The sequence below is a fragment of the Pan troglodytes genome, chromosome 19 (genome assembly GCF_028858775.2).
Source record: "Pan troglodytes isolate AG18354 chromosome 19, NHGRI_mPanTro3-v2.0_pri, whole genome shotgun sequence".
NCBI lineage: Eukaryota > Metazoa > Chordata > Mammalia > Primates > Hominidae > Pan > Pan troglodytes.
Genome location: NC_072417.2, coordinates 30,775,784 through 30,803,255, shown reverse-complemented (window position 1 = coordinate 30,803,255; position 27,472 = coordinate 30,775,784). Strand labels below are relative to the sequence as shown.

Sequence of the window (27,472 nt, the reverse complement as noted above, 5' to 3'; positions counted from 1 at the left end):
GCTTCAGGAGGTGAGGAGGTGGTTTCCCAGGAAACCACCACACACACAATCAGCTTTCCTCCCTAAGTTGTTCATCCGGTTTGAGTATCAGCATTCAGAGCTAAGAGGTGGGCACAGTGAACTAAGCCTTCATCTAGCTGAGATTACTAAGTGCCCCTGGGGAGCAGTAGCTGAAAAAGAATTGGGCTTCAGGCCATATCTGTACCTGTGGGTCAGCTACAGCTGTCTCAAACAGCAAGAGACTGCAGAGATCGCAAGATTTCGGCAATCATCTCATGATTTGTTTGGAAACTTTTTATTCCAAAGAAATTAGCCCTCCTTCTCTAGTGGAGTTCCCCACGTTGGTCTCACCTGCGGATCTGCTTGAGGACGTAGTCTCTGCTGATGCATTTGATGTTTTCCTCTATTACCGAGTGAACACCATCCTCCTCTGTCAGCTGTTTCTCTAGCCACTCCGCCAGATCCTTATTATTGTCCCAAACATAGGCCTGCAAACAGATGACTCTTGGTCAAACACCAGGGGTCAGGCCAGGCCAGGACACCCTGACTGTTCAGGATCTGGAGTGCTTACTCCAAAAGTGTGCTCTGTGTCCACGATTCTCCTTCACTGTCAGCATCGTGCAGGAGGAGAAGTAGGCCTCGAGGCAGGAGCTGCGCCCCTTCTCCTTCTCTTCTTTTATGGACACAGGTGTACACCTGAAGTCTCCATGGGGCTCTCCCGAGCACTCTGGTGCTCATACCCTGACTCTGTCCTGTCAGACTCTAGGGACCCACCTATTTGACAAAGGCTAAGAGAATTCAATAACCTGACAGGTTTGAGAGAACCAGTTAAAAGCCCAAATTACTTAGTAAAATTGTGATTGAGAAGGCAAGGCTGTTTATTTGGTGTTTTGCTCTCAGGGGAGCTGAGACACAATGCCTAAAGTATAAGTCTCTAGCCTCAGTGAGGCCTGGCAGTCACTGGATGGATGAAGTCTCCTGAAATAGAGCCCACTGTCTTTTGATGAGGCACAGAAAGGGAACTGATGGGAGGGAAGTCTTGTTGCCAGGGTAGAGCCACCAGGTCAGAAACCTAAGCCCCATTTTATTACCTATGAGAGTATTCGAAAGCATCAAGACGTCCATAACTCTGAAAGTCTCAACAAACCACCTCTCACCTCCTTTTCAAGATCATTTAGCTGAGTATTTCCTAGGTGGTTGACTACATAATAATTCAGGAGTGTGTTAGAAGCCTAATAGCCTTCTCCTTGCTCTCTTCTCCTCTCATTTTCTTTACAAATCATTTAGGAATCGTTTTGTTAATGGTTTCCGGAAAACCAAGTACCACAATTAGGGCTCATTCATATTTATGTCATTTTGTTTGGGTAATTAAACACAAAGCTTGTCATTTAAAGGTGCGCTATCCTTCTCTGTTATCACTAACGAAGTCAAAGTCAGAATGACAATGAGTTTGGTGCTATAATTTAATAGGTGGGTGCGTTAGGGACTCTGAGGCTTTGAGGTTTGAGACGTGGCTACAGGAAGCCTGTATGCAAGCAAGGTCACCAAAGCCACAGCTGTGACTACTGGGCTGCAGAGGAAATGTTTTCATCACAAGAGGCCTCAAGCAGTACAAAACTGAGCACTAGGCTATTTTCTAACTATCTCGTGCCTTCAAATATAATGGTTTCTTTTCAGACTGTCACTTCCTGTCTCTAACTTAGCTGCCGACTTAGTTGTGACTGGTTATTTAATGTATGTCATTTCATCGACGTCTCTGTTTCTAAAAATTAAGTTCTTTACATTGGAAAGATGAAGGCTTCCGGGGACTAAGGATCAGCAGTATGTCTCTTTTAGTTCTTTGTCCATTTCTTTTTCTGACTCAAATGTGCCCAGTTCTGTATCTAATCACTGATAAGCAGATCAGCAATTCTTCACCTGGGGTGTGTGGCCCCGTCAGTGCAAACCTGAGTGAGCCTCTCCTCTCTGTGCCTGGGTTAGGACTCCCAGCATCTCTCAAGGCCAAACTGCCTTGAGAAAGTGTTTTGCGCCTAAGGAAAGGAAGTGTCACATCAGCCCCTATCCACGAGGGAGAAGGTAGCACTGCTTTTCCCATAACATGGTTTTAACTCACTCTTGTGACCCAGCTTGCTGCACGCCCCACATATGGATGGGTCCCCCTGGACTCCTAAACGTCGCCACCTAAATTTCAACATTTCCATTTCCATCATTGGCAATTTACTCTTCTGCTCCATGGTTTCAGGACTTCTACACATACCCCTACTTATGAAGATTGGGGTGGAGGGGAGGAAAAATAAAACAATAAAATGCTTCTTGGATTTCAGAATGGAAAAAAAAAAAAAAAAAGATTTTTAGATTTACCCAAGAATCCCAAAGCCTTTAGTTTAGGAGAATATTTAATACTCTTATTAATCATTTTTAATCCGTTTGCTTTTAATTAAGAAACAGCATGATGCTTTCCTATCAACATATGCCAGGGAGCAGATTAATTGTGGCTTAAGATAACTCTCCTTGATTGGTGTAATGTATTAGCTAACGAGATGCCTGCTTCCAACAATGCTCAGACACTACACTGGAAAGCCAGCTACCCTCTAGAGAAAACTCTTCTGCCTTCCCCTCCTGCAGCCACAGAGTATGCTAGGTGTTTAAATTAAACATTTTGAAAAGTTCCCAGACAGGATTAGGGCAACGCATTCCAAGTTTTACAGTTGCTTGAAAATATGGGTCCTATAAAAAGATCTGCTGTTTACGCAAAGTACAACTGGATGACAATGACCGCCAAACCCCAGTGGATTACAGCCTAGAGTACATGAAGGAAAGGGGTCTCAAGTTCTAATCAACTGCATGTTTAGCAAAAATAAACAAACTTATGTAAGCATAGTGCCACTGGTTTTTCTCAACAGACCTGGGAGAGTTACCATACTGTTGTGGGCTAATTTGCTCCACCTGGGAAAAGCAAGCTCCCTTCCACTGGGTTATGGAGTTTACAGCTCCTCCTGTTGCCCAGGCTGGAGTACAGTGGCATGATCACAGCTCATTGCAGCCCGAAACTCCTGGGCTCACGTGATTCTCCTGCATCGGCATCCTGAATAGCTAGGATTACAGGCATGCCCCACCATGCCTGGCAAAACTTTTTTTGGTAGAAACAGGGTCTCGTTATGTTGCCCAGGCTGGTCTTGAACTCCTGGGCTCAAGCAGTTCCCCTGCCTTGGCCTCCCAAAGTGCTGGGATTATAGGCGTGTGCCACTGTGCCCAGCCAGAGCCTACAGTTTCTTGTTTGCTCTCTTAGAACAGTTGTAAGACTCAATTCCAGTCATCCAGAAGGATAGGCCAACCTTATTCCCAGGAAGAAGCCATTATTATTTCCCTCCTTAAAATTACGAAAATGGGCCTGGCACAGTGGCTCACGCCTGTTATCCCAGCAATTTGGGAGGCTGAGGCAGGGAATTGCTGGAGTCCAGGAGTTTCAGATCAGCCTGGGCAACATGGCAAAACCCCACCTCTACAAAAAAATCAGCCAGGTGGGGTAGTGTGTGCCTATAATCCCAGCTACTTGAGAGGCTGAGGTGGAAGGGGAGGATCACATGAGCCCAGGAGGTTGAGGCTGAAAGTGAGTCATCATACCTACTCCAGCAGCCTGGGCAATAGAGTGAGACAAAAAAAAAAAAAAAAAAAAAAAAAAAAAAAGAAAGAAAGAAAATGTGGCCAGTCATTCCTAGTATTCCAGCGTGGACTTTAAACAGGTGTGATATGCTAGGCTGCTAACATCATGACAGGCCTGGGCCCGTATGCCACCTGTCAGCGTATCCATCTGTATCAGAACATTTTATCAATAAAATATCAATAATTCTACATCACAACAGTGGTCTGTCCTAAAATGAATGTTCAACAGACACTTTCTGTCTGCATCAGCGGATAAGTATCTCAGGCACTAGTCAGCCTCACTAATTTTATGTAGTAATTAGTCTATCTCACAACATCTAAATGACCTGTTTGGAAAGTTTCATTTCTAACATATTGGATAGCTGTTAAGTCCTCCTTAGACAATGGTTCAGCAGGGCCAAGGAGTGACCAGGGCACAACCTGATGGATGTGAGCCCTGATTACTATACCCTACTAATAACTCACCTTGGGAGCTGCTGGGAGACACCTCCAGCTAGGGAGGCTCCTCCCATTTCTGACCTTCTAGACTTCTGGGAAACACACAGCCTGATGGGTGTAGGGATGGCATACAAATCCTAAGGTACACTCATATTTTGGAAAGACATTTTCAATACACCTACACTTACAAGGCTAAGCCCTATCCAACAGAAGCCCAAGAAAGGATGTGATTTTTTTTTCTAAGGGCTTTAGAGTACAATAGCCAAAGGACATGTGGGCTAGGGTGGCCATCAGACCCCTGTGAACCAAGCTCCTGTGAGCCAATCTCATCTCAGCTCCAGGCCCATAGCAGGGCCAAGCAACACTTTCCAGGTTCTACCTTACCTCCTCCCTGCCTGGCCCTGTGTGAGAAGTTTGGTGTATGAGACTTATTCATCAGTAGCCTGAGGCCAGGTTTTGAGGTCAGTGGAAATAAGTGACCCTGTCAATAGTGCTTTTTCCTATGGTCCTCATAGGGGCCTCCGTTGAGCATTCATTTCACTTGGAAATCCAGAATAAGAGCGAGTGGGTAGCTGTGTGAACAATAAGAATGCACCATGGCATCGGGTTGTGGGAACATGAGAGCATGCCAAACCAAAGAGCGTCTGAGCACCCACTGTGCTCAGGAGTCAGCCCCCTTTCCGCCGAGGTCAATCAGCTGTACATTTTTGACTTGGTCTATGTTGCTATTATTTATTTACCTTCTAACATGGAGGAGGGGAAACTAGCATATTTTGAATGTCTACTGAGCCAGACATTGTGTTCCGTACTTTTTCTTTTTGGAGACAGGGTCTCACTCTGTTGCCCAGGCTGGGGTGCAGTGGCGCCATCATAGCTCACTATAACCTCAAATTCCTTGGCCCAAACGATGCTCCTGCCTCAGCCCCCTGAGGAGCTAGGACTACATGTGTGTGCCACAACACCGAGCAAATTTTAAAATTTTTTGTGAAGACAGGGTCTTGCTTTGTTATCCAGGCTGGTCTCAAACTCCTGGCCTCAAGTGATCCTCCCACTTCAGCTTCCCAAAGCACTGGGATTACAGGCGTGAGCCACCACATCTGACTTATGCTCCATACTTTACTCATGTTATTTAAAACTCACTGAACTCCATGACATAAACACCACCCCCATTTTACAGATGAGGGAATGGAGGCTTAAATAATATGCCCATGCCAGTAAATGACAAAGCTGGGATCCCGAAGTTTATGAGATTTCAAAACCCACATTCTCATTGTTCCATGCAGAGTCCTAATTTCAATTTCTACTATTGGGGTCTGGGAAAAAATAAATCAGCCTGTTTGAAAAACCACATACTTCAAATTTTGGATCTAGGAATCAAGTGAGAAACCATGCCCAGGATACAAATGTGTGCCATGTTCTTATGACCCAATTTAAACTACTGTTCTTGTTATTTTCGTTAAGGAGCTGTAGTGATGCTTTGCTTCTGCCTGCAGTGAAACTATGAACCATAAATCCTACTATTTCCTACAGTAGGATCGTCCCAGTGGATTCAAACAGACTCCCATAACTCATGGTAACAGATATCTCTAAGGGAAACAAAATAATTATAGTGCTCAGTTATATAATATCACTGTGTCTTCAATTTTCTGTCCCAGAATTTCTGTTTTCAGGATTAAGATTAAGAAAACAAATTCTCTGGGAACAAAAAGAACACAAGGCATAGCTAATAGATGCCTATCACGAAATGTCTTTTCTTACCAGTAACCAACCACAATAAGGATTAGAGGGTCACTTCCTGGTGCAAAGCCAGGGTCTAGACTCAGCCAGTCTTTGCACTTGAGAAACACAACACACAGTATCTATCATTCTTTGAAGAACCACCCCCCCCGCCCCTCGCCCACCAAACAGCAAGCAGATTGTACATCACTCCTTCTGAGGCACACAGATGGCTTTTGAACACTGCAACCCTTTCTTCTCTCAAGGGCACTGCAGATTTTATCACCCACCCCACACTAAACTAGGTCCTGCTGAGCCTGCAGAATATGGAAGGAGGTTTCAAAGCCACATGCCCTGACATCATAGGATTACCCGTCCTCACGTTCAGTCCTTGGCATTCCTCTCAGAGAACTCAGGAGAATGCTGCCTTTTGTAGGTGGGCACAAGGGAAATAGCCTCAATGCTCAGCATAGTTGTCCCCCAGTACCTAGGCAGCCTCTTACTGAGCTATGGGGTTGGGGTTCTCTTCTGTGCTTCAATTCCAGCCAGGAGCTTGTACACACGTGGTCAACTGTTCTCTCCATTGATAAGAGACGGCAGTGACCTATTTCTTCAGACGCTCTGTCCGCTTGGGAGCAGGATGCTAGGGAAAAGCTGAAGGGCCTATCTACTTGCTTCATGCTTGGGGGGAAACTTCCTTCTCATCCTTGTGCCTACTGAGGCTGGACACGTCCATTAGTGACTAATGTGGTAGGAAGGCAGTGCAGGCCTCTCCTGGCCACACACATACACACACACTCCATTTACCTAGCCGGCCACTCTTCACTGGAGAACAACCTCTTATTTTACACTTGCGTGACTTTCAATGCCAACTTCCACTAGAAGCTGCCAGTAGCCACTGACAAAATTGTCTCACTCAATTATGATGCCACAGACTGACCTTAACCTGAACCAAATGTCGGAGAAGGCTGTGCTCCCCAACTGCACATTTGAAATATTTATCCAAAGAAGCTTTTCAGTCATAAAAAAAAAATGGGCAGACTTAATACAAAGGTGAATCCTAGAAGCACCCCAATTCACTGGCTTTAAAACTGACAGCAAATCTTGGAGCTCCTCCTTGAGAACGATTAGCAGAGGCTTCAGGCAACACTTTCTAGGCAGAGGCCAGAGTGCCCCTCTTTGTGGGCCAGGACCCTTCAAGCCACCACCAGCCACCCAGCCCTCCATCAATACTCTAACCTGGTAGTCACCAAATGTTTGTGATCACATAGCAACGAGAAAGACAGACAAATATATTTTGAGCACATACTACCAATATTCTGATAAAATGCATATATGATGTAAATGATTAATCCATATATTAATTACTAATAAAGGTTAATTTCTTTTTGTTAGTAAAAATAAACAGAAATAAAAGTTCCAGCTTTTTCTTCCCATCCATGGAGTGACTTATGCAGCCCACTATTCCAGGAGCAAATGCTGGTGCCCTTGCTAGGTCATCCTGGCTTGAGACCCGCCCCATCCCCAACACTGAGGCTAGAGCACCAAGGACACCATCTCAGTGGGGTTACTGCTCTAGGTCACGAGCCCTCTCTGTGAGATCACCCCAAGAAAATGCCAGCTTCATAGGTCCCTTTCCCTGCATAAGGGTGGATACTTCCTTCCATCTCTGATTGGAAGTAGGCAGCTCTTTAGTTGTAGTCATGGCATCTCCTGCCGATCACAACCTGTTAGGCTTCTGCTCTTAGCCCCTCCAATTCCCTCCTCCACGCAGCCCCCTGAGTGGTCTTTCTAAAATAGAAATCAGAGCATGTCACTCCACTGCTTAAAATACCTGAGTGGTTTCCGACAGGCCTCAGGACAAAGTCCAAACTCCTTGACAGCTTACATGGCCCTGTGTGATCATGCCCCTGCCCCTTCTTCCTACCAGGCACCCAGTCTCTGAGCTGCCCTGAAAGAGTTGCAGGATGTTCCTTTGATGCATGTTACTCTTACTCTCATGGCTTAGGATGATGCTGTTCCTTCTGCAGGAACATTCCTCCTAAGCCCTGACCGCCCCCAAATCCAGCCTTTTCTTCTGGTTCATTTCTGCTTTGTTTTCCAGCCTCTCCTGAGACATCACTTACTTCACAAGGCTTCTTAGACTCTCCCCCATCCTTCCCAGAGAGGGTCAAGTATCTTCTCGCTGTGCTCTGTGCCCTTTGCTGTGTTTAACATGGGCCTCACTATTGTGCATAACCTCTTTATCTGTCTCCCCCTCTAGATGGTGAGCTCTATGTGGATAGGAACAACATTTGCCTCTTTCACTGCCATGCCCCCAGAAGCAAATGCAGTGTCTAGTACCCAGTAAGTGTTCAAAAAGGTCTGCTGAATGATTGCATAAGCTGCAACATATGCCCTACCACCTCTTCTAACAAGATGTCGTGACATGACATGTTAGGGGGAGTAGCTGGGGGAGGAAACAGCTTGGATCTCTATGTTTCCCTTCTACTCCTGCCCTTAGAGGCCTGTGGACTCTTTGCTGGCGAGACTTGCAGCCCTCAGGTGGTGTGAGGAACTCAGCAAAAAGGCTTCTCTTTGAGTGTCCAACCTACCTTCACTGTTCCTTCCACTTCCACAAACCAGCGCCTTAACATGGCTTGAATCTGGCCATCAGTCAGCTCAGGGTTGGCATTGTGGATTTTCTTCTTGACCAGGTCCTCCAGCAGAAGACGCCTCAGGCGCCAGTAGAAGAAGGTACGGGATGTTTTCCAATCCAGGATATCCTACATGCAGAGAAGAATAAACTTAGTCAGCCCAGTCCTAATTCCTGCTTAATGCTCAGTCTGGAGGGAAACCCACAGGCATAAAAACTGATTCTCCAGGCAAGCCCTTCACAGACCCAAGAGCTGGCTGTAAACTCCTAGCACTTCCAGATGTCCCCCAGGGCAGAAATGCAGCCCACATGCCCTGCTGTCTGCAGCACTGTGCACAGCCATGGGCCTGGCTAATGCTGATCCCACACATGGCTGAGATGTTCTGGGGAAGAGGCTGTGAGTTCCCAGATAACCAGACAAGGATAAATTCGTTTTGAGAAGATGGATCAAACAACTTGCAGATCAATTATTAATTAGCTGCTGCGGGAGCCTTGACCCTATAGTAACCCACATCCTGAGGACCCGCCACCAATGAAGTCACATGTGACTCAGTTTCCCACCAGTAAAATGCAGCTTGCCTCCTGAGGAATTAATGGAAACCTAAATTATACATTGTTTTAAGATGATAACAGTTACAGAAACAGTGAAAATCTAAAAAATATTGAAAATGTTTTGATCTGCAGAAGTTGTTTTAATTTGGCCCTCATAGCTCCCTGCTTATGAGCCTGTGTGCAACACACACACACACTTGCCCACATGTGGGCCTCTGACAAGAAGTGGCAACCATTGTACTTACGCTAATAACACCCTTCTCCTGCATCCGGCCTGGTGTGTCGTGCAAGTCAGCAAACTGCACGGCTACCTGATGGTAAATGGGAATTAGGAATTCCTCCCGCTCCTTCAACTTGTTCTCCAACTCCTTCCGCTCAGCTGTGCTTAGCTCTGGGGTCCCTGCAATTAGATAAACATGCCCATCACACTCTGTAATGACCAGGAATCTCTCCGCACAAAAGCAGCCACAATCACGGGAAGCTCAACATCAGCCTGCCCCCTCTTCCCTCTGTGGCCTGGCTCTCCGTTGTCTTCTCTGCTCTTTGCTGATTAACAGGGCCCTACAAGATGCCACACCAGTCTTTACCTTGCCACAGGAAGCCCACATGCCCTCTTTTCCCTGTGGCAGTCACAAGTGTGAAGGCAGATGGCAGCCCCTCTCCCATGCCTCTCCCTGAGAAGGTGCAAGTAGCGACCTAGAGGCCTGCTGCATATTGCTGACACCACCCAGGCTCCTCCTTCCCCTGAGGCCAGTACTTGTACACTGACACCATGCCCATCCCTGCTGACCAGCATCAAAGCAGCTGGGCTATTCCACACGTGGGATGTGGTGAGAGCACCCCTAAACTCCGAGCACAAACTAGTAGCTCCTGTTTCCCTGTGTACATGCGAGTTATCTGCCAAACTTGGCAAGGACCTGAATAACTCCTAAAGTTACAAGCCATAGTACTTCATGGCTTCTAATCTCAGGTTTATATACTCTTAACCTCTAATTAGTAGAACTCAATCTAATTAGAGCCAGATCCTCACATCTTGTGTCAGCTCGGTGGGTTAGCCTGTGCTCTCCCGCCTGGGCTGCTACTGCCAGAGCCAGTCCCTGACCACAGTGACAAAGACATTCTACTTCTTAGGCTAAAGGAGAAGGAGGATGTAAAAAGAGAAAGGCAGTTGGCAAACCTCATTTGGATCACTGCGCACGGTACCCTGACTCAACAGACAGGAGACTTTGGAACCCCTTATACCAAGGAGGGACCCCTCCCCTAATCAATAGTGTCCCAGTAGAGGTGTTGCTATGGTGTGCCTTTCTTCCTAATTACTCTCAGAATGGGATCTGCAATCAATACTGAAAATTTAGCTGCCTGCCTAGTAAGGAGGAGTAAGTCTAGCTGAAGGAGCAATAGGTGACAGCCCCTGGTGTTAGGGACACCCTGAAGTGCTTTGTCACCAAAGCTGACAAATAAATACATAAGCACAGGTGATAGGATGCAGAAGAGGAAGGTCTATTTCAAGCATGCCTGTCTGGGAACAAGCCTTGTTTTTTACACCACAATGAATCATAGGCCATAAACAGCCTTGGGCTGCTGACTGAGCCGTATTATACATAAACACAGGTTAACAGAGGAGGGATGTAACTATAGTACTTAAGTTTCATTTTTATTAGTTTTTTGGATGCCCAACTCTACCTCTTTTTTTAAGCTCATCACCATTTTAAAACTGTGATGAAGGTGCCACTGATCTGCTGCTTTAGGCCCCGGCGCCTCAGCAGTGTTCCTTCCAAAACACCTGAACAGCATGAACGCACCACGCTAAGGGATGACACAAAGGCCCATTGCATTCTAGTGTAGATCTGCCTGGAGGGCTGATGGCGGGAGGGCTGATGGGAGGAGGGCTGAGGGATGGAGGGCTGATGGGAGGAGGGCTGATGGGAGGAGGGCTGATGGGAGGAGGGCTGATGGGAGGAGGGCTGATGGCGGGAGGGCTGATGGGAGGAGGGCTGATGGGAGGAGGGCTGATGGGAGGAGGGCTGATGGCAGGAGGGCTGATGGGAGGAGGGCTGATGGGAGGAGGGCTGATGGCGGGAGGGCTGATGGGAGGAAGGCTGATGGGAGGAGGGCTGATGGCAGGAGGGCTGATGGCAGGAGGGCTGATGGGAGGAGGGCTGATGGGAGGAGGGCTGATGGCGGGAGGGCTGATGGGAGGAGGGCTGATGGCGGGAGGGCTGATGGGAGGAGGGCTGATGGGAGGAGGGCTGATGGCGGGAGGGCTGATGGCGGGAGGGCTGATGGGAGGAGGGCTGATGGCGGGAGGGCTGATGGGAGGAGGGCTGATGGCGGGAGGGCTGATGGGAGGAGGGCTGATGGGAGGAGGGCTGATGGGAGGAGGGCTGAGGCATGGAGGGCTGATGGGAGGAGGGCTGATGGGAGGAGGGCTGAGGCATGGAGGGCTGATGGGAGGAGGGCTGATGGGAGGGCTGATGGGAGGAGGGCTGATGGGAGGAGGGCTGATGGCGGGAGGGCTGATGGGAGGAGGGCTGATGGGAGGAGGGCTGATGGCGGGAGGGCTGATGGGAGGAGGGCTGATGGCGGGAGGGCTGATGGGAGGAGGGCTGATGGGAGGAGGGCTGATGGGAGGAGGGCTGATGGCGGGAGGGCTGATGGGAGGAGGGCTGATGGCGGGAGGGCTGATGGCGGGAGGGCTGATGGGAGGAGGGCTGATGGGAGGAGGGCTGAGGCATGGAGGGCTGATGGGAGGAGGGCTGATGGCGGGAGGGCTGATGGGAGGAGGGCTGATGGGAGGAGGGCTGATGGCGGGAGGGCTGATGGGGGGAGGGCTGATGGGAGGAGGGCTGATGGGAGGAGGGCTGATGGGAGGAGGGCTGATGGTGGGAGGGCTGATGGGAGGAGGGCTGATGGGAGGAGGGCTGATGGCGGGAGGGCTGATGGGAGGAGGGCTGATGGCGGGAGGGCTGATGGGAGGAGGGCTGATGGGAGGAGGGCTGAGGCATGGAGGGCTGATGGGAGGAGGGCTGATGGCGGGAGGGCTGATGGGAGGAGGGCTGATGGGAGGAGGGCTGATGGTGGGAGGGCTGATGGGAGGAGGGCTGATGGGAGGAGGGCTGATGGGAGGAGGGCTGATGGTGGGAGGGCTGATGGGAGGAGGGCTGATGGGAGGAGGGCTGATGGCGGGAGGGCTGATGGGAGGAGGGCTGATGGCGGGAGGGCTGATGGGAGGAGGGCTGATGGGAGGAGGGCTGAGGCATGGAGGGCTGATGGGAGGAGGGCTGATGGCGGGAGGGCTGATGGGAGGAGGGCTGATGGCGGGAGGGCTGATGGGAGGAGGGCTGATGGGAGGAGGGCTGAGGCATGGAGGGCTGATGGGAGGAGGGCTGATGGCGGGAGGGCTGATGGGAGGAGGGCTGATGGGAGGAGGGCTGATGGCGGGAGGGCTGATGGGAGGAGGGCTGATGGGAGGAGGGCTGATGGGAGGAGGGCTGATGGCGGGAGGGCTGATGGGAGGAGGGCTGATGGGAGGAGGGCTGATGGCGGGAGGGCTGATGGCGGGAGGGCTGATGGGAGGAGGGCTGATGGGAGGAGGGCTGAGGCATGGAGGGCTGATGGGAGGAGGGCTGATGGCGGGAGGGCTGATGGGAGGAGGGCTGATGGGAGGAGGGCTGATGGCAGGAGGGCTGATGGGGGGAGGGCTGATGGGAGGAGGGCTGAGGCATGGAGGGCTGATGGGAGGAGGGCTGATGGCGGGAGGGCTGATGGGAGGAGGGCTGATGGGAGGAGGGCTGATGGTGGGAGGGCTGATGGGAGGAGGGCTGATGGGAGGAGGGCTGATGGCGGGAGGGCTGATGGGAGGAGGGCTGATGGGAGGAGGGCTGAGGCATGGAGGGCTGATGGGAGGAGGGCTGATGGCAGGAGGGCTGATGGTGGGAGGGCTGATGGGAGGAGGGCTGATGGGAGGAGGGCTGATGGCGGGAGGGCTGATGGGAGGAGGGCTGAGGCATGGAGGGCTGATGGGAGGAGGGCTGATGGCGGGAGGGCTGATGGGAGGAGGGCTGATGGCGGGAGGGCTGATGGGAGGAGGGCTGATGGGAGGAGGGCTGATGGCGGGAGGGCTGATGGGAGGAGGGCTGATGGCGGGAGGGCTGATGGGAGGAGGGCTGATGGGAGGAGGGCTGATGGCGGGAGGGCTGATGGGAGGAGGGCTGATGGGAGGAGGGCTGATGGGAGGAGGGCTGATGGCGGGAGGGCTGATGGGAGGAGGGCTGATGGGAGGAGGGCTGAGGCATGGAGGGCTGATGGGAGGAGGGCTGAGGCATGGAGGGCTGATGGGAGGAGGGCTGAGGCATGGAGGGCTGGCTGGTGTCTTCGGAGATGAGACATTCTCAGAACACCCTTGTTAGGGAAGCAAATGTTTTCCCTTCTCCACAGAAAGAAACCAAGATTCCCTGGAGAAACAGCTGATTCTAGGGATGAGGTAGGGAAAACATCAGATGAACCTGGGGTATATTGTGACAAAAAAAACAAGGAAGCCCTCAAACAACGATTGAGACATGTTAGAAAAATGCAGGAGCCAGTTTTGAATTCGTTCCCACTGCCCAAATCTGGGACAATGAACACTAAAATAAATAATGATATTTATTAACAGACAGAATATTTGTGGAATGAAACTAGAATCTACCAATTCACCCTCATATAAGTAATTAAATGAGGGAGAAGGGAAAGGGAACACTCTCTCTTCCAGCAGAAGAACAATAAGTGTAGCGGAAATGATGGAATTAGAAAAATCACCGTTTTACAAGCATCACTGTAAATTACTCTGCCGCCCTCTCCCCTCTCCCCTCCCCCCTCTCCCCTCTCACCTCTCCCCTCTCCCCTCTTTCCACGGTCTTCCTCTGATGCCGAGCCGAAGCTGGACGGTACTGCTGCCATCTCAGCTCACTGCAACCTCCCTGCCCGATTCTCCTGCCTCAGCCTGCCGAGTGCCTGCGATTGCAGGCGTGCGCCGCCACGCCTGACTGGTTTTCGTATTTTTTTGGTGGAGACGGGGTTTCGATGTGTCGGCTGAGCTGGTCTCCAGCTCCTAACCGCGAGTGATCCGCCAGCCTCGGCCTCCCGAGGTGCCGGGATTGCAGACGGAGTCTCGTTAACTCAGTGCTCAATGGCGCCCAGGCTGGAGTGCAGTGGCGTGATCTCGGCTCGCTACAACCACCTCCCAGCCGCCTGCCTTGGCCTCCCTAAGTGCCGAGATTGCAGCCTCTGCCTGGCAGCCACCCCGTCTGGGAAGTGAGGAGCGTCTCCGCCTGACTGCCCATCGTCTGGGATGTGAGGAGCCCCTCTGCCTGGCTGCCCAGTCTGGAAAGTGAGGAGCGTCTCTGCCCGGCCGCCATCCCATCTAGGAAGTGAGGAGCGCCTCTTCCCGGCCGCCATCACATCTGGGAAGTGAGGAGCGTCTCTGCCCGGCCGCCCATCGTCTGAGATGTGGGGAGCACCTCTGCCCTGCTGCCCCGTCCGGGATGTGAGGAGTGTCTCTGCCCGGCCGCCCTGTCTGAGAAGTGAGGAGACCCTCTGCCTGGCAACCGCCCCGTCTGAGAAGTGAGGAGCCCCTCCGCCCGGCAGCCACCCCGTCTGAGAAGTGAGGAGCGTCCTCCCTCCTCGTCCGGGAGGGAGGTGGGGGGGTCAGCCCCCCGCCCGGCCAGCCGCCCCGTCCGGGAGGTGAGGGGCACCTCTGCCCGGCCGCCCCTACCGGGAAGTGAGGAGCCCCTCTGCCCGGCCAGCCGCCTCGTCCGGGAGGGAGGTGGGGGGGTCAGCCCCCCGCCTGGCCAGCCGCCCCGTCCGGGAGGCGAGGGGTGCCTCTGCCCGGCCGCCCCTACTGGGAAGTGAGGAGCCCCTCTGCCCGGCCAGCCGCCCCGTCCGGGAGGGAGGTGGGGGGGTCAGCCCCCCTCCCGGCCAGCCGCCCCATCCGGGAGGGAGGTGGGGGGGTCAGCCCCCCGCCTGGCCAGCCGCCCCATCCGGGAGGGAGGTGGGGGGATCAGCCCCCCGCCTGGCCAGCCGCCCCGTCCGGGAGGGAGGTGGGGGGATCAGCCCCCTGCCCGGCCAGCCGCCCTGTCCAGGAGGTGGGGGGGGGTGCCTCTGCCCGGCCGCCCCTACTGGGAAGTGAGGAGCCCCTCTGCCCGGCCAGCCGCTCTGTCTGGGAGGGAGGTGGGGGGGTCAGCCCCCGGCCCGGCCAGCCGCCCCGTCCGGGAGGGAGGTGGGGGGGTTAGCCCCCCGCCTGGCCAGCCGCCCCATCCGGGAGGTGAGGGGCGCCTCTGCCCGGCCGCCCCTTCTGGGAAGTGAGGAGCCCCTCTGCCCGGCCAGCCGCCCCGTCTGGGAGGGAGGTGGGGGGGTCAGCCCCCCGCCCGGCCAGCCGCCCCGTCCGGGAGGGAGGTGGGGGTTCAGCCCCCCGCCCGGCCAGCCGCCCCGTCCGGGAGGGAGGTGGGGGGTCAGCCCCCCGCCCGGCCAGCCGCCCCGTCCGGGAGGGAGGTGGGGGGGGTCAGCCCCCCGCCCAGCCAGCCGCCCCGTCCGGGAGGGAGGTGGGGGGTCAGCCCCCCACCCGGCCAGCCGCCCTGTCCGGGAGGTGAGGGGCGCCTCTGCCCGGCCACCCCTACCGGGAAGTGAGGAGCCCCTCTGCCCGGCCAGCCGCCCCCTCCGGGAGGGAGGTGGGGGGGGTCAGCCCCCCGCTGGGCCAGCCGCCCCGTCGGGGAAGTGAGGGGCGCCTCTGCCCGGCCGCCCCTACTGGGAAGTGAGGAGCCCCTCTGCCCGGCCAGCCGCCCCGTCCAGGAGGGAGGTGGGGGGTCAGCCCCCCGCCCGGTCAGCCGCCCCGTCCGGGAGGGAGGTGGGGGTTCAGCCCCCCGCCCAGCCAGCCGCCCCGTCCGGGAGGGAGGTGGGGGGTCAGCCCCCCGCCCGGCCAGCCGCCCCGTCCGGGAGGGAGGTGGGGGGGTCAGCCCCCCGCCCGGCCAGCCGCCCTGTCCGGGAGGTGAGGGGCGCCTCTGCCCGGCCGCCCCTACCGGGAAGTGAGAAGCCCCTCTGCCCAGCCAGCCGCCCCCTCCGGGAGGGAGGTGGGGGGGTCAGCCCCCCGCCGGGCCAGCTGCCCCGTCGGGGAAGTGAGGGGCACCTCTGCCCGGCCGCCCCTACTGGGAAGTGAGGAGCCCCTCTGCCCGGCCAGCCGCCCCGTCCGGGAGGGAGGTGGGGGGTCAGCCCCCCGCCTGGCCAGCCGCCCCGTCCGGGAGGTGAGGGGCGCTTCTGCCCGGCCGCCCCTACTGGGAAGTGAGGAGCTCCTCTGCCCGGCCACCACCCCATCTGGGAGGTGTACTCAACAGCTCATTGAGAATGGGCCATGAAGACAATGGCGGTTTTGTGGAATAGAAAGGGGGGAAGGTGGGGAAAAGATTGAGAAATCGGATGGTTGCTGTGTCTGTGTAGAAAGAGGTAGACATGGGAGACTTTTCATTTTGTTCTGTACTAAGAAAAATTCTTCTGCCTTGGGATCCTGTTGATCTGTGACCTTACCCCCAACCCTGTGCTCTCTGAAACATGTGCTGTATCCACTCAGGGTTGAATGGATTAAGGGCGGTGCAAGATGTGCTTTGTTAAACAGATGCTTGAAGGCAGCATGTTCCTTAAGAGTCATCACCACTCCTTAATCTCAAGTACCCAGGGACACAAACACTGCGGAAGGCCGCAGGGTCCTCTGCCTAGGAAAACCAGAGAACTTTGTTCACTTGTTTATCTGCTGACCTTCCCTCCACTATTGTCCTGTGACCCTGCCAAATCCCCCTCTGCGAGAAACACCCAAGAATGATCAATAAAAAAGAAAAAAAGAAAAAAAAAAAAAAGTAAATTACTCTGCCAAGAATCATCAATGGATGTCAAAGCCAGTGGGTGAAAGTTTGATAAGAAACAGAATATTCACAAGGTCTTAAAATATTCCTTACAAATCACTTATTAATTACAAAGGGGAAAATGGTAACTTTATTGTGGATTAACCTAGTGAACAACACCTTAAACAAGTAATTAAATTATCACCAAGAGGACAGACTGATACCATGACTCCTGATGATGTACTGAGAAGGACAGAACGTGACTTCCGCAACATTCCTGCCCAAAAAGCAGAATCGGAATCTAACCACAAACCCAAACTGAGGAAACATGCTACAAAAAAAGTGGCTCACTCTTCAAAAATGTGAAAAACATGAAAAACAAAGGTCAAAGAATCAGTCCAGATTAAAAGAGACCAAAAATACCTGACAATGAATTTCAATGTATGCTCATTAGATCAGATCTCAGACCGCCCCCTCAAAAAAAAAAAAAAACTAAAAAGGACATTGAGACAATTGGTAAAATTTTAATATGAATCATGGATTAGACAGTAGTATCAATGTTTACAGTTCTTGATTTTGATAAATGTATTGTGGTTATGTAGGAGAAAGTCTGTGTTCTTAGAAATACACACTAATATTTATGAATAAAGAAGCATTAGGGCCAGGCTGGGTGGCTCACACCTGTAATCCCAGCACTTTGGGAGGCTGAGGTAGGTGGGTTACTTGAGGCCAGGAGTTTGAGACCAGCCTGGCCAACATGGCAAGACCTTGTCTCTACTAAAAATACAAAAATTAGCCAGGCATGGTGGCACATGCTTGCCATCCCAGCTACTCAGGAGGCTGAGGCGTGAGAATTGCTTGAACCCGGGAACAGGAGTTTGCAGTGAGTTAAAATGGCGCCACTGCACTCCAGCCTGGGTGACTGAGTGAGACTCTGTCTCAGAAAAAAAAAACAAAAAAAAAGGCAAGAGGTCCACAGATTACTTTCAAATGGCTCAAAGACAATGCATATGTGTGTGGAGCAAGAGAGAATAAATACATGTACACATGTGAATATGCAGAAATAATAAAGCAATGGGATATTAACAATAGGTGAATTTGAGAAAAAAGCACTGTATTATTCTTGTAACTTTTTTGTGAAATTGAAAAGTTTTAAAAATTAGGCAAGCTGGAAAAGAAAACTTATTCCTGGCTATCCAATGCATACAATCAATAATCAAAGCTAATATTTATAGGGTACTGGGCACCATTCTAAGTGCTTTATATCTGTTAATTTATTATCACAACAACCTTAGGAGTCTGGTATTCTTATTATTCCCATTTTATAGGTGAGGAGACTGAGGCAGTGAGAATTTATGGACTTACCAAGGTCACAAAGCTAGCAAGTGACAGAGCCAAGACTCAAATGCAGCAGTTTGGGTCCCAAAGCTTTTGAACACTGTTAGCTGTCTCTTCTCGCTTACTTGGGCAGAAGACATGTGCTTCAGTAGTAGTGTCCCTTTAATTTCTGAGAGGCTAAGTGATGATGGTGGGCTCCTGGCTGATAAAGGTTCTATCTTAGTCCCAATTCCATAACTAAGACCAGGACAATGTCTCCAATAGTTCCCATTCAGATGCAATTTCCTAGGCAGTCCTAAGATTTAAGAGTTGTGTCTCTTGTTACTGTGAGTTCAAGAACTAATACAATAATAGGTAAAGTCACAGCCCTGCAGGGAGCAAAGGGATGGCAAGACCACTGACATGGCTAAACGCACATATACATGGACCATATCTAACACACCATATATTGAGCATTTACCAGGCACTGCACTCAAATCTTTCAGGATCACATATCTCATAATCACCAAGCACAATACAGATCTACACACCTACATCTGGTCAGCTGTTAACACTGCTGCCAAGCTGAATACTTCAACGTTACTGAGTGCTTTCCCAGTTGCTTCAGGTACATGATCTCCAATCCTTAGGACAACTCAACTTTACGCCAGGGTGTCTATTTTACAGGTAAGAAAACCACAGCTCTGAAATGTAAAGGGACTTCCCCAATGGCATCCAGCTCTTTTTTTTTTTTTGAGACGGAGTCTTGCTCTGTCGCCCAGGCTGGAGTGCAGTGGCGCGATCTCGGCTCACTGCAACCTCTGCCCCCTGAGTTCAAGCAATTCTTCTGCCTCAGACTCCCAAGTAGCTGGGATTACAGGTGCCCGTCACCAAGCCTGACTAATTTTTGAATTTTTCATAGAGATTTGGTTTCACTATGTTGGCCAGACTGGTCTCAAACTGACCTCAGGTGATCTGCCTGCCTCGGCCTCCAAAAGTGCTGGGATTACAGGTGTGAGCCACCGCACCTGGCTGCATCCAGCTCTTAAGTGGCAAAGTCAGGATTTACACTTGGGTCTGGCTCTCTCCAAAGCCTGTGTTCTTCCACATTAAATGGTATTGAAGGCTGGCAAGCAGATATCCTGCAGTGGCCACTACAGGGAAACCAGCTGGAGAGTTGGTTTGTTGTTCGCAAGGAGTTAAAAGCAAGGCTCAGCACTGGCTGCAGAAGAGGGAGCAGCTACGGGCTGAGGACAGTGTTTCAGAAACCAGGCTTTGGCTTCGCCAAGTTGGAAGGACGGAGGATGCTGGCTTCTGGGCTAACAAAGGTCTTGCCCTCTCAATCAAGCTATTCTAGAGCTTTGAAAGAATAACAAAATAAATGCCTGTAATGCTCTGGCCCTCCTGAGACTAGGAAGATCGCAGGGCATTCCTCCAAAGCCTACCTTGTTTGATTCCTTCAGTAATGCCTCTGATTATGGTTCAAGACCCACCTCAAAAAAGCATCAAAACAAGGAAAAGACTGAAGTGGAGAATATATGTGTTTTTAAATGCCCATGTGAAGGTCAAGGATTTGTGTGCTTTGTTTTAGGGGAAAAAAGATTTTTAAAATTTTATTTTCTAAAAATAAAAGGCTGCTATTAAGCCAGTTATATCATGTGTTGCACACCGAGGGCCCCTCTCTCCTTGTACAGCAAAGCAGCCAGCCCCGGTAATGATTTAGGGGAGATTAACAAATATGTCAATGTCTATTTTCTGCTTAATTTAAAAGTGGCGTCTATAAAGATTTTTGACTTCTGAACCCTGTTCTCCTGAAAGAAAGAAGGTAAGAATGAGGAGGGGGATAAAGAGTGATTATCCTATCATTGATCGTTTGTCAGGAGCATTTCTTATTCACTGGACTATTGTAAAAAGCTAAGCTCTCGATCAATGCTGTAAGCTCCCTGTACAATTAAATATCTTGAAATGGTTTTCTTTCTTTTCTAGCCAGATTGCAGGGCCTCGGGGTTTTTAGGAAAGCAAGTTGGTGTGTACACGTGTGTGAGTGTGTTTAAGAATATGCTACAGAGAGAAAAGTCATTCTTTTCTAGAATTCTACATTAGGAAATGGCTGAGCGGGAGTAAAAAGGTAGGTGCTCCCATCCTTTCCTATCCAAAATAAAAAGTCCCTATGCAAGTTGGGAGGACTGCCTGAAGCCAGGATTTCAAGATCAGCCTGGACAACAAAGCAAGACCCTGTCTCTACAAACACACAAACACACACACACACACACACACAAAATGCCAAGTGTGGTAGCTCACACCTGTAATCTCAGAACTTTGGGAAGCCAAGGTGGGAGGATGGCTTGAGCCCAGGGGTTCAATACCAGCCTGGACAACAAAGCGAGACCCTGTCTTTCCTCCCGCATGCCCCCCAAAATTAGCCAGGCATGGTGAAGCGTGCCTGTAGTCCCAGAGATACTCTGGTGGCTGAGGCAGGAGGATCGCTGGAGCCCAGGAGTTCAAGCTGCGATGAACTATGATTGTGCTGCTGCACTCCAGCCTAGGTCAGGAGTGTCCAATCTTTTGGCTTCCTTGGGCCACATTGGAAGAAGAAGAATTATCTTGGGCCACACATAAAATACACTAACGATAGCCAATGAGCTGGAAAAGAAATTGTAAAAAAAATCTCGTAATGTTTTAAGAAAGTTTACAAATTTGTGTTGGGCCACATGTGGCCTGCAGGCCACGGTTGGACAAGTTTAGCTTAGGTGAAAGAGGGTGACCTTGTCTCTTAAAAAATAAGTCCCCATGAAATCCTAAAAATGCACACTTTTAATTAAAAATTTTAAAGAGTTAAACAGAGACGAAATATCACTGATCAAATAAGAAGAGCTAACACTATTGAGATGTTACTGTGTGCTGGTACTGTTAAAGTACTTTTTATCTCATTTAATCCTTACAACAATCCTAAAAGATAAGGAAACTGAGGCACAAAAAAGTAACTCACCCAAGGCCACAAAGCTAGGCAACAGTGGAGTTGTGATTTTGGACTAGGTAATCTGGTTTAAGAGCCCATGCTCCTTAAACAAAGCAGTTCAAATTGACTTGAAAGTATCCGCAGCACAGCGGCCTATCAGGTGTTCCCTGGAGCCAGGATACAAAGAAAAGCCACATTTCTCCTCCATGGTATCAAAGGTGAAGAGAGGCTGGACACGGTGGGTCATGCCTGTAATATCAGCACTTTGAGAGGCCAAGGTGGGAAGGATTGCAGAGGCCAGGAGTTTGAGACCAGCCCAGGCAACACAGGGAAATTCTGTCTCTACAAATATTTTAAAATTAGCGGAATGTGGTGGCGCATGCCTTGTAGTCCTAGCTACTTGGGACTGAGGTGGGAGAATTGCTTGAGCCTGACAGGTCCAGGTGTGGTGAGCTGTGATCATGACACTGCACTCCAGGCTGGCAGACAGAGTGAGAATATGTCTCTGACCAAAAAAAAAAAAAAAGCTAAAGAGAAACTCCCAGAGGAAACGGCTGATTTCTGCAGCAGGAGGCAATTTTTTGCCCAGCCATACCACTTAAATAGGCCAGGAGAAGGTCAGCCCTAGTCTGTGTATGAACAAACTACATCCTAAAAGTAGGATTTGGGGGAGGTGACATCTTCAAAGCTTGGAATAAAAATCAGACTGGTAAACTAAAAATTCTCTGCTCAGCCAAAGGCTCTAGGCGACCTTGTAGAAATCTTTTTCCTTTTCTGAGTTGAATTCCTCATTTATGTAACAACAATCCCAGTCTGGCAAACAGGGAAAATGTTTTATAAAAGAATGTGATATTAAAGTGTTTTTAAAAACATTCTCAACTTTTAAAAAAGTTATACTTGGTGGCAGGCGCCTGTAATCTCAGCTACTTGGGAGGCTGAGGCAGGAAAATCGCTTGAACTCGGGAGGCAGAGGTTGCAGTGAGCCAAAATCGCGCCACTGCACTCCAGCCCAGGCGACAGTGCGAGGCTCCATCTCAAAAACAAAAACAAAAACAAAACAGTTATACTAAGAAGCCTATGTAAATTTAAATCCAATTTTAACTTTGATGGGCCCTTCTTCCTTTACTTAAGAAAGCAATTTGCGCCAGGCACGGTGACTCATGCCTGTAATCCCAACACTTTAGGAGGCCGAGGCGGGCGGATCACCTGAGGTCGGGAGTTCAAGACCATCCTGGCCAATATAAAGAAACCCCATCTCTGCTAAAAATACAAAATTAGCCGGGCATGGTGGTGCATGCCTATAATCCTAGCTACTCAGGAGGCTGAGGTAGGAGAACTGCTTGAACCCAGGAGGCAGAGGTTGCAGTGAGCCGTGATCGTGCCATTGCACCCAGCCTGGGCAACAAGAGCGAAACTCTGTCTCAAAAAAGAAAAAAAAAAAAAAGAAAGAAAGCAATTTGCTTTGATTGGTTCAATACTTATGATGCTAGAGATAAGAACAAGACCACCCTCCCCAGAAAGCTCCTGAATATCTCAGATATTCAAACATACTCCCATCCCTCAACCTTGAGACTGAAAAATCAGCATAAAAAAGACTGGAATCTTATTAAGATTCAGAAGTACAAACACAAGCAGTTGTTTAAAAGATCTATGTAATCACATTTTCTATGTTGAAAGAAATTTTTCTATAAACATAGTAAGATAGGTAAAAAAAAAAATCCTGCAAAACTATTTCTATATCCATAACAGGTGTGCCTTTCTTTACACAAAAGCATTCTTGAAAAACTGCGTAAATCAGATCCTGTTTTAAATGCCTTAAGGGAGCTATTTTATGAGGAACCCTGCAGTGAATCCTTTGGTAAGGCAAATAATCCTTTTGTAATGGGAATAATTTCTCCCAATGTATCTAGCTTTTTTTAAAACTCCATTTTCATATATCTGCTTTTCTTCAAAGGGGGCCATACCTATCTAAATACACCCACATTTGCATATTGATTTTAACAGCAATCCTCTCAGGGGATGTTTAACCCTAAAGTTCCCTGCAACAGTGTTAGTGCTCTACTGTTCATATTTTTAAAAATCATTATATTAATAGAAAACCCAGAGATTTCCAAACAGGAATAAAAAAAAAATACTGCTCCCCCATCAGTCCCGTCCCTGTGTTTCCACGCAGACATATCCATATAAAAAAGGTCAGGAAACAGCACAGAATTCTCTGAATTCTTCTGGTAGAAATATGCCTCTGCAGTCTTCACTATTTTCCTTCCCTAATTTGCTCTCCCTATGTCTGGCAGGTCAGGATACGGGGATCTGGTCATTTGGGACCAAGACACATTCTGATGACAGCTTTCTCTTGGGTTCCCTCTAACTAAATGCCTGCCAGGTCCCTCTGGCCAAACAGAATTGTGAAACACTGCTTCCTTGGGGGAGGCAAGCCCAGGTGCTTTTATAAATACAATCAGATTAAAGGATCAAACTAAAATGACCCCTTTCTCTTCTCAGAAAATGTTGTCACTATTGCACTAAACTTCACCGAGCCAAATAGCTTCTGAATCAGTGTGAGGGGTAGGTTTTCAGCTACTGCTAACAAAAGAGAGGAGGCAAGATCCTATCTACCTTTGTGATAGAAAGCCTCATGTTATTTCTCATCAGCCTCCTTACCGCAAAGGACACAGTGGCCATAGCGTCAGTGAGGACACTCCAAGTTCAACAGGTGAGAGGTGAAAGAGCGCTCACTAAGGCATGCGTTATCGGAACTTCTTTCTTTCCTAGTCTTAACTTTCCAGGCAAAGACATACTTTCTGCCTCAAACAAGCAACTCTGGCTCTTTTCAGCTTTCAGCCTCTCGAAGATGGACATAAGAGTTGGAAAAACACAGCTCAGATACTTTGATCACCTCTGCCAGAAAAGCAGCTTAACCCTTAAGTCCCCTTAGCCCAGGGAACAGTCCTTTTCCTGTCATTCTGGCTGCTAGAGAAGGCTTGGGAGGAAGGCATTCCTGAAGATTTTTACAGAGAAGCGTATCCTCACCTGCCACCACAATGCTCCATATGCACCTGGGGCAACCTTGACCCTGAAGGCATGGTGGGTGTGGGCAGGCCTAGAAGGACCAGGCAAGGGCCAGCAGCAGTGCTCACTCAGTCCATGCTGCTGCTCCCTGTGGCAGGCAGTCAGGGCATGTTCTGTGTGGGCGCAGTGCGGTGCTGCATGGCAGGCTGCCCAGCTGCCTGGGAACAGGGCCACAACTAAGAACAAGTTCCCCTAAGCGGCTCCTTTGCCCAGGTGCTCTTCGTTTTGAGAGAGAGGGACAGTGGGGAACTTACAATTGCTTCACACTTGGGCTGGACAGTTCTCTCTCCATCTAAATTGATTTGTCATTTCTCTCTGAACACAAGAGGAGGGGAAGGATCCAGGAGAGGACCTCAGGCCACAGCACTCAAGAGGCCAGGCTAGCAAGGCCGTCCCGCTCCACAGCCACTCTCCCTGCTCCTGGCCTTGTGAGGCAGTAGAAGGATGTCAGAGAGAGACAAAAAGGACTTGGAGGGCTGCGGCTCCATTTCCAGAGAAGAAATTTAATTTCCTTAAGGCAACCAAATGGTAGGAAGTAATTCTCCTCCTTGCAATGACTCTACCAAGCCCTGGTTCTGTGAATCAGGGTCAGAACTGATTCAGCAATGCAAGACTCTGGGGCCTGGGCTTTGCTCACTTTTCTTTCTGAGGTAATTCTTCCCTTTACTTCTATTAGGAATCAGTGTAGGCACTATTTACATATTTTCTGTTACAATCACAGACGTGCAAACTAGTAATTCACCATCTTTCCACCCAAACTAACCACGTAAGATGACAAAAGGCCATTTAAAAAAATAAAAATTCTAGAAGAGATGAAGTTAGCTGCTCAGAAGTCAAATATTACTCATTCTTATAAAATACATAGCAATTATGATTTTTTTTTTTTTTTTTTTTTAAGACAGGGTTTTGCTCTTCTTGCCCAGGCTGGAGTGCAATGGCGCGATCTCGGCTCACTGCAACCTCCACCTCCCAGGTTCAAGCGATTCTCCTGCCTCAGCCTCCTGAGTAGCTGGGACTACAGGCATGCACCACCATGCCCGACTAATTTTGTATTTTTAGTAGAGACGGGGTTTCTCCATGTTGGTCAGACTGGTCTTGAACTCCCAACCTCAGGTGATCTGCCTGCCTCCTCCTCCTAAAGTGCTGGGATTACAGGCGTGAGCCACCGTGCCCGGAGTAATTATGTTTTTGAACACAGTCAATCAGTTGTGCGCTGGTTTGTCTAAGTGATCTGTGAGCACGCTCCCCAGTAAAGAGGCAGATTTGGGGAGAGAACGGCAAGACAAGATAACATCCACTCCTACAGGCTTTCTCCTAAATCAGATTTTCTCTGTGGAATTGGCTTTAGATTACAAAAGGAAAGAATCCTTGTTTAATTTAGTTCAGGCTCAGTATTCAGTTGAGGAAAAATCTGAAGAAATCCTGAGAAAAGGAGAACACAGAGAATGAGAATTCCATTCTGGACTCTGATGTACATTTATTTATTTTGTATCTTAGATGATTCACTTTTTTGGCCTCAATTTCCCAGTCTGAAAAATGAGACCATTTTCACCCACTTTGTGAAAAAGAATTTTGGTAGTTTGGTTCTAGGCAAACTAAAAGAGCCAGAATCATTGTGAACCCCAAAGGAACTGGGTTCATAGCATGTCCTGTTATATCCAGGCTGACCTGCTTTGTCGCAGAGACAGCTGCCCGTATAGGATATCCCTGACTATACTTCTGTTTCTTTCATATTTTCACATGTGGGACTGAGCCACAGAGAATACTGGATACCAAACATGGCCATCTGCTTTTTCTAGTGATTAAGACAGAAAGATAATGATGCAATGAAGTAAATGCATGCTCATCTGCTCCTCATATTAGCTAGGCAGAGGTGTGATCTCCACTTTATGGTTGGAAAAAAACTGATGTTCGGAGAAGTTAAATAATTTACAAGACTCGTAGTTCGTTATTCTTATTCCAAGTCCACTGCTCATGTTCCCAAGCTGCCCTAGGCCAGAGCCTGCTTCACATTTAGCAGACTAAGGGTCCTTTTTCAAGTGCCATTTTGGTCAAGGTTAAATAAATATGGTTTTCTCCAATGCGGATAGGAAATTGATAATGAGATGATTTGTAACAAATGATTAAACGGCTATCACTTGGGAGTCTCCTCCCTCTCCCCTTCATGTGCTTCAAAAGTTAAAAGGTGCTGGTTGAAGGTGGGAGCGACATCACTTTCCTTGAAGAGAAAGAAGCTTTATCCCCACACCCCTCACCATCCAGTCCTTCTGCAAAAGGAGAAAGGATCCCTCTCCCTACCACCCAGTTACTCTAAAGGGATGATAACAGCCATTGGGGGGTTAAAAAGAGGCAGTGAACCCCCAGTTAATGAGTAGGAATTCAGCAGGCAGTGTAAGATAAATGGAGCTCTCTCTGCTTCTGCTAGAGTCAGCATGAACTGCGGCCCTGCGGCTTGTTTGTGGCAAATGGAGTGCGCGAAATATCAAAGGGCAGTGATCCAGAAGAAGACCGACTTTGACAAATTTTAAATTGGCCAGAAAGAAAACCAGCAAAAAGAAAAAAAAAAAAAGGGAAAAGAAAAAGGAAGAAAAAAAGGAAAAAAGGAAAGGAAAATGATGCAATTTGCTGTGTCCTGCAATTGCGGCATTGCTGCCTTTGTATGGAATTAGTGGTAAACACAGCGGCAACAATTGGGGGATGCTGGGAGCAATTATGAGCCATCTAAGTGAGATGCTTATCAGTGGCTGAAGCTTTTAGAGCTCTCTCTATGAACAGTTGTAAGTAACTTGCTCTTGAGCTGCAGTTACTTTAATTAAAGTGTACAGGGTTGGTCAGAAGTAATTATTCTGTTTGGAAAAGAAAGAGAAAAAAACCACCTCAATTCTGGGTGGCAATAGATTTTAGAAACAACTCTCATTTCTTGTATGTGTGCATTCCCCATAAAAGGATCAGACTGTGGTGAGTTAGAGTTATTGGTGGCTGTTACCCAGTGGCAAACAATGGGACACAAACAGGGTTTCTTGTAACCCAAGTCACCGTGTTTGGCAGGCAACCTGGCTCAGGGCTCCAAATGCCTGGATGTACAGTCTCCACAGTGTAGGCAAACGGGATTTTTCTGTCTCTGGATGGTGGGGATATACAGTCCACAAATGGTACTTTATTAATTAAATTACCACTTGGAACATAAATGAGCTAGCATCTCTCTTCTCCATTCACTGAGTTTCACTACCTTTTAAAGGCAATCTCTGTTCCTTTAGA

General features: G+C 49.5%; 2 protein-coding genes across 16 annotated transcripts in view; both read right to left on the bottom strand.

The window, feature by feature from the left end:
• ACACA (acetyl-CoA carboxylase alpha) overlaps nt 1-27,472 on the bottom strand; it is a 330,230-nt gene that overhangs the window by 3,564 nt on the left and 299,194 nt on the right. For 14 of the 15 annotated variants that reach the window (XM_511428.9, XM_009432351.5, XM_063798638.1 and 11 more), the window contains 3 exons: nt 9,250-9,404; nt 8,412-8,582; nt 352-488 (listed from right to left, as the gene is read on the bottom strand). In XM_511428.9, coding sequence (XP_511428.5) covers nt 352-488; nt 8,412-8,582; nt 9,250-9,404 — 463 coding nt within the window. Of the gene's footprint in view, nt 1-351; nt 489-8,411; nt 8,583-9,249; nt 9,405-18,234; nt 18,503-27,472 lie in introns of those variants that run through there. The other variant, XM_016931955.4, reaches the window with a different exon arrangement.
• Nucleotides 9,588-17,199, bottom strand: LOC134808925 (uncharacterized). Its single transcript, XM_063799481.1, has 3 exons — nt 17,075-17,199; nt 11,082-12,765; nt 9,588-9,932 (listed from the first exon to the last, which is right to left on the bottom strand). Exons 1-3 carry the CDS (start codon nt 17,197-17,199, stop codon nt 9,588-9,590), a joined length of 2,154 nt encoding a protein of 717 aa, XP_063655551.1.

Excerpts from the sequence above, each read along its gene's own strand:
- LOC134808925 (XM_063799481.1), bottom strand. The coding sequence starts at position 17,199 with ATGTTTCCTCAGTTTGGGTTTGTGGTTAGATTCCGATTCTGCTTTTTG. Across the intron at positions 12,766-17,074 it reads GGTATCAGTCTGTCCTCTTG|CCCTCCCGCCATCAGCCCTC; the intron begins GTGATAATTTAA and ends TCCTCCCATCAG. Across the intron at positions 9,933-11,081 it reads TTCCTCCCATCAGCCCTCCC|GAGTTATTCAGGTCCTTGCC; the intron begins GCCATCAGCCCT and ends TTGTAACTTTAG.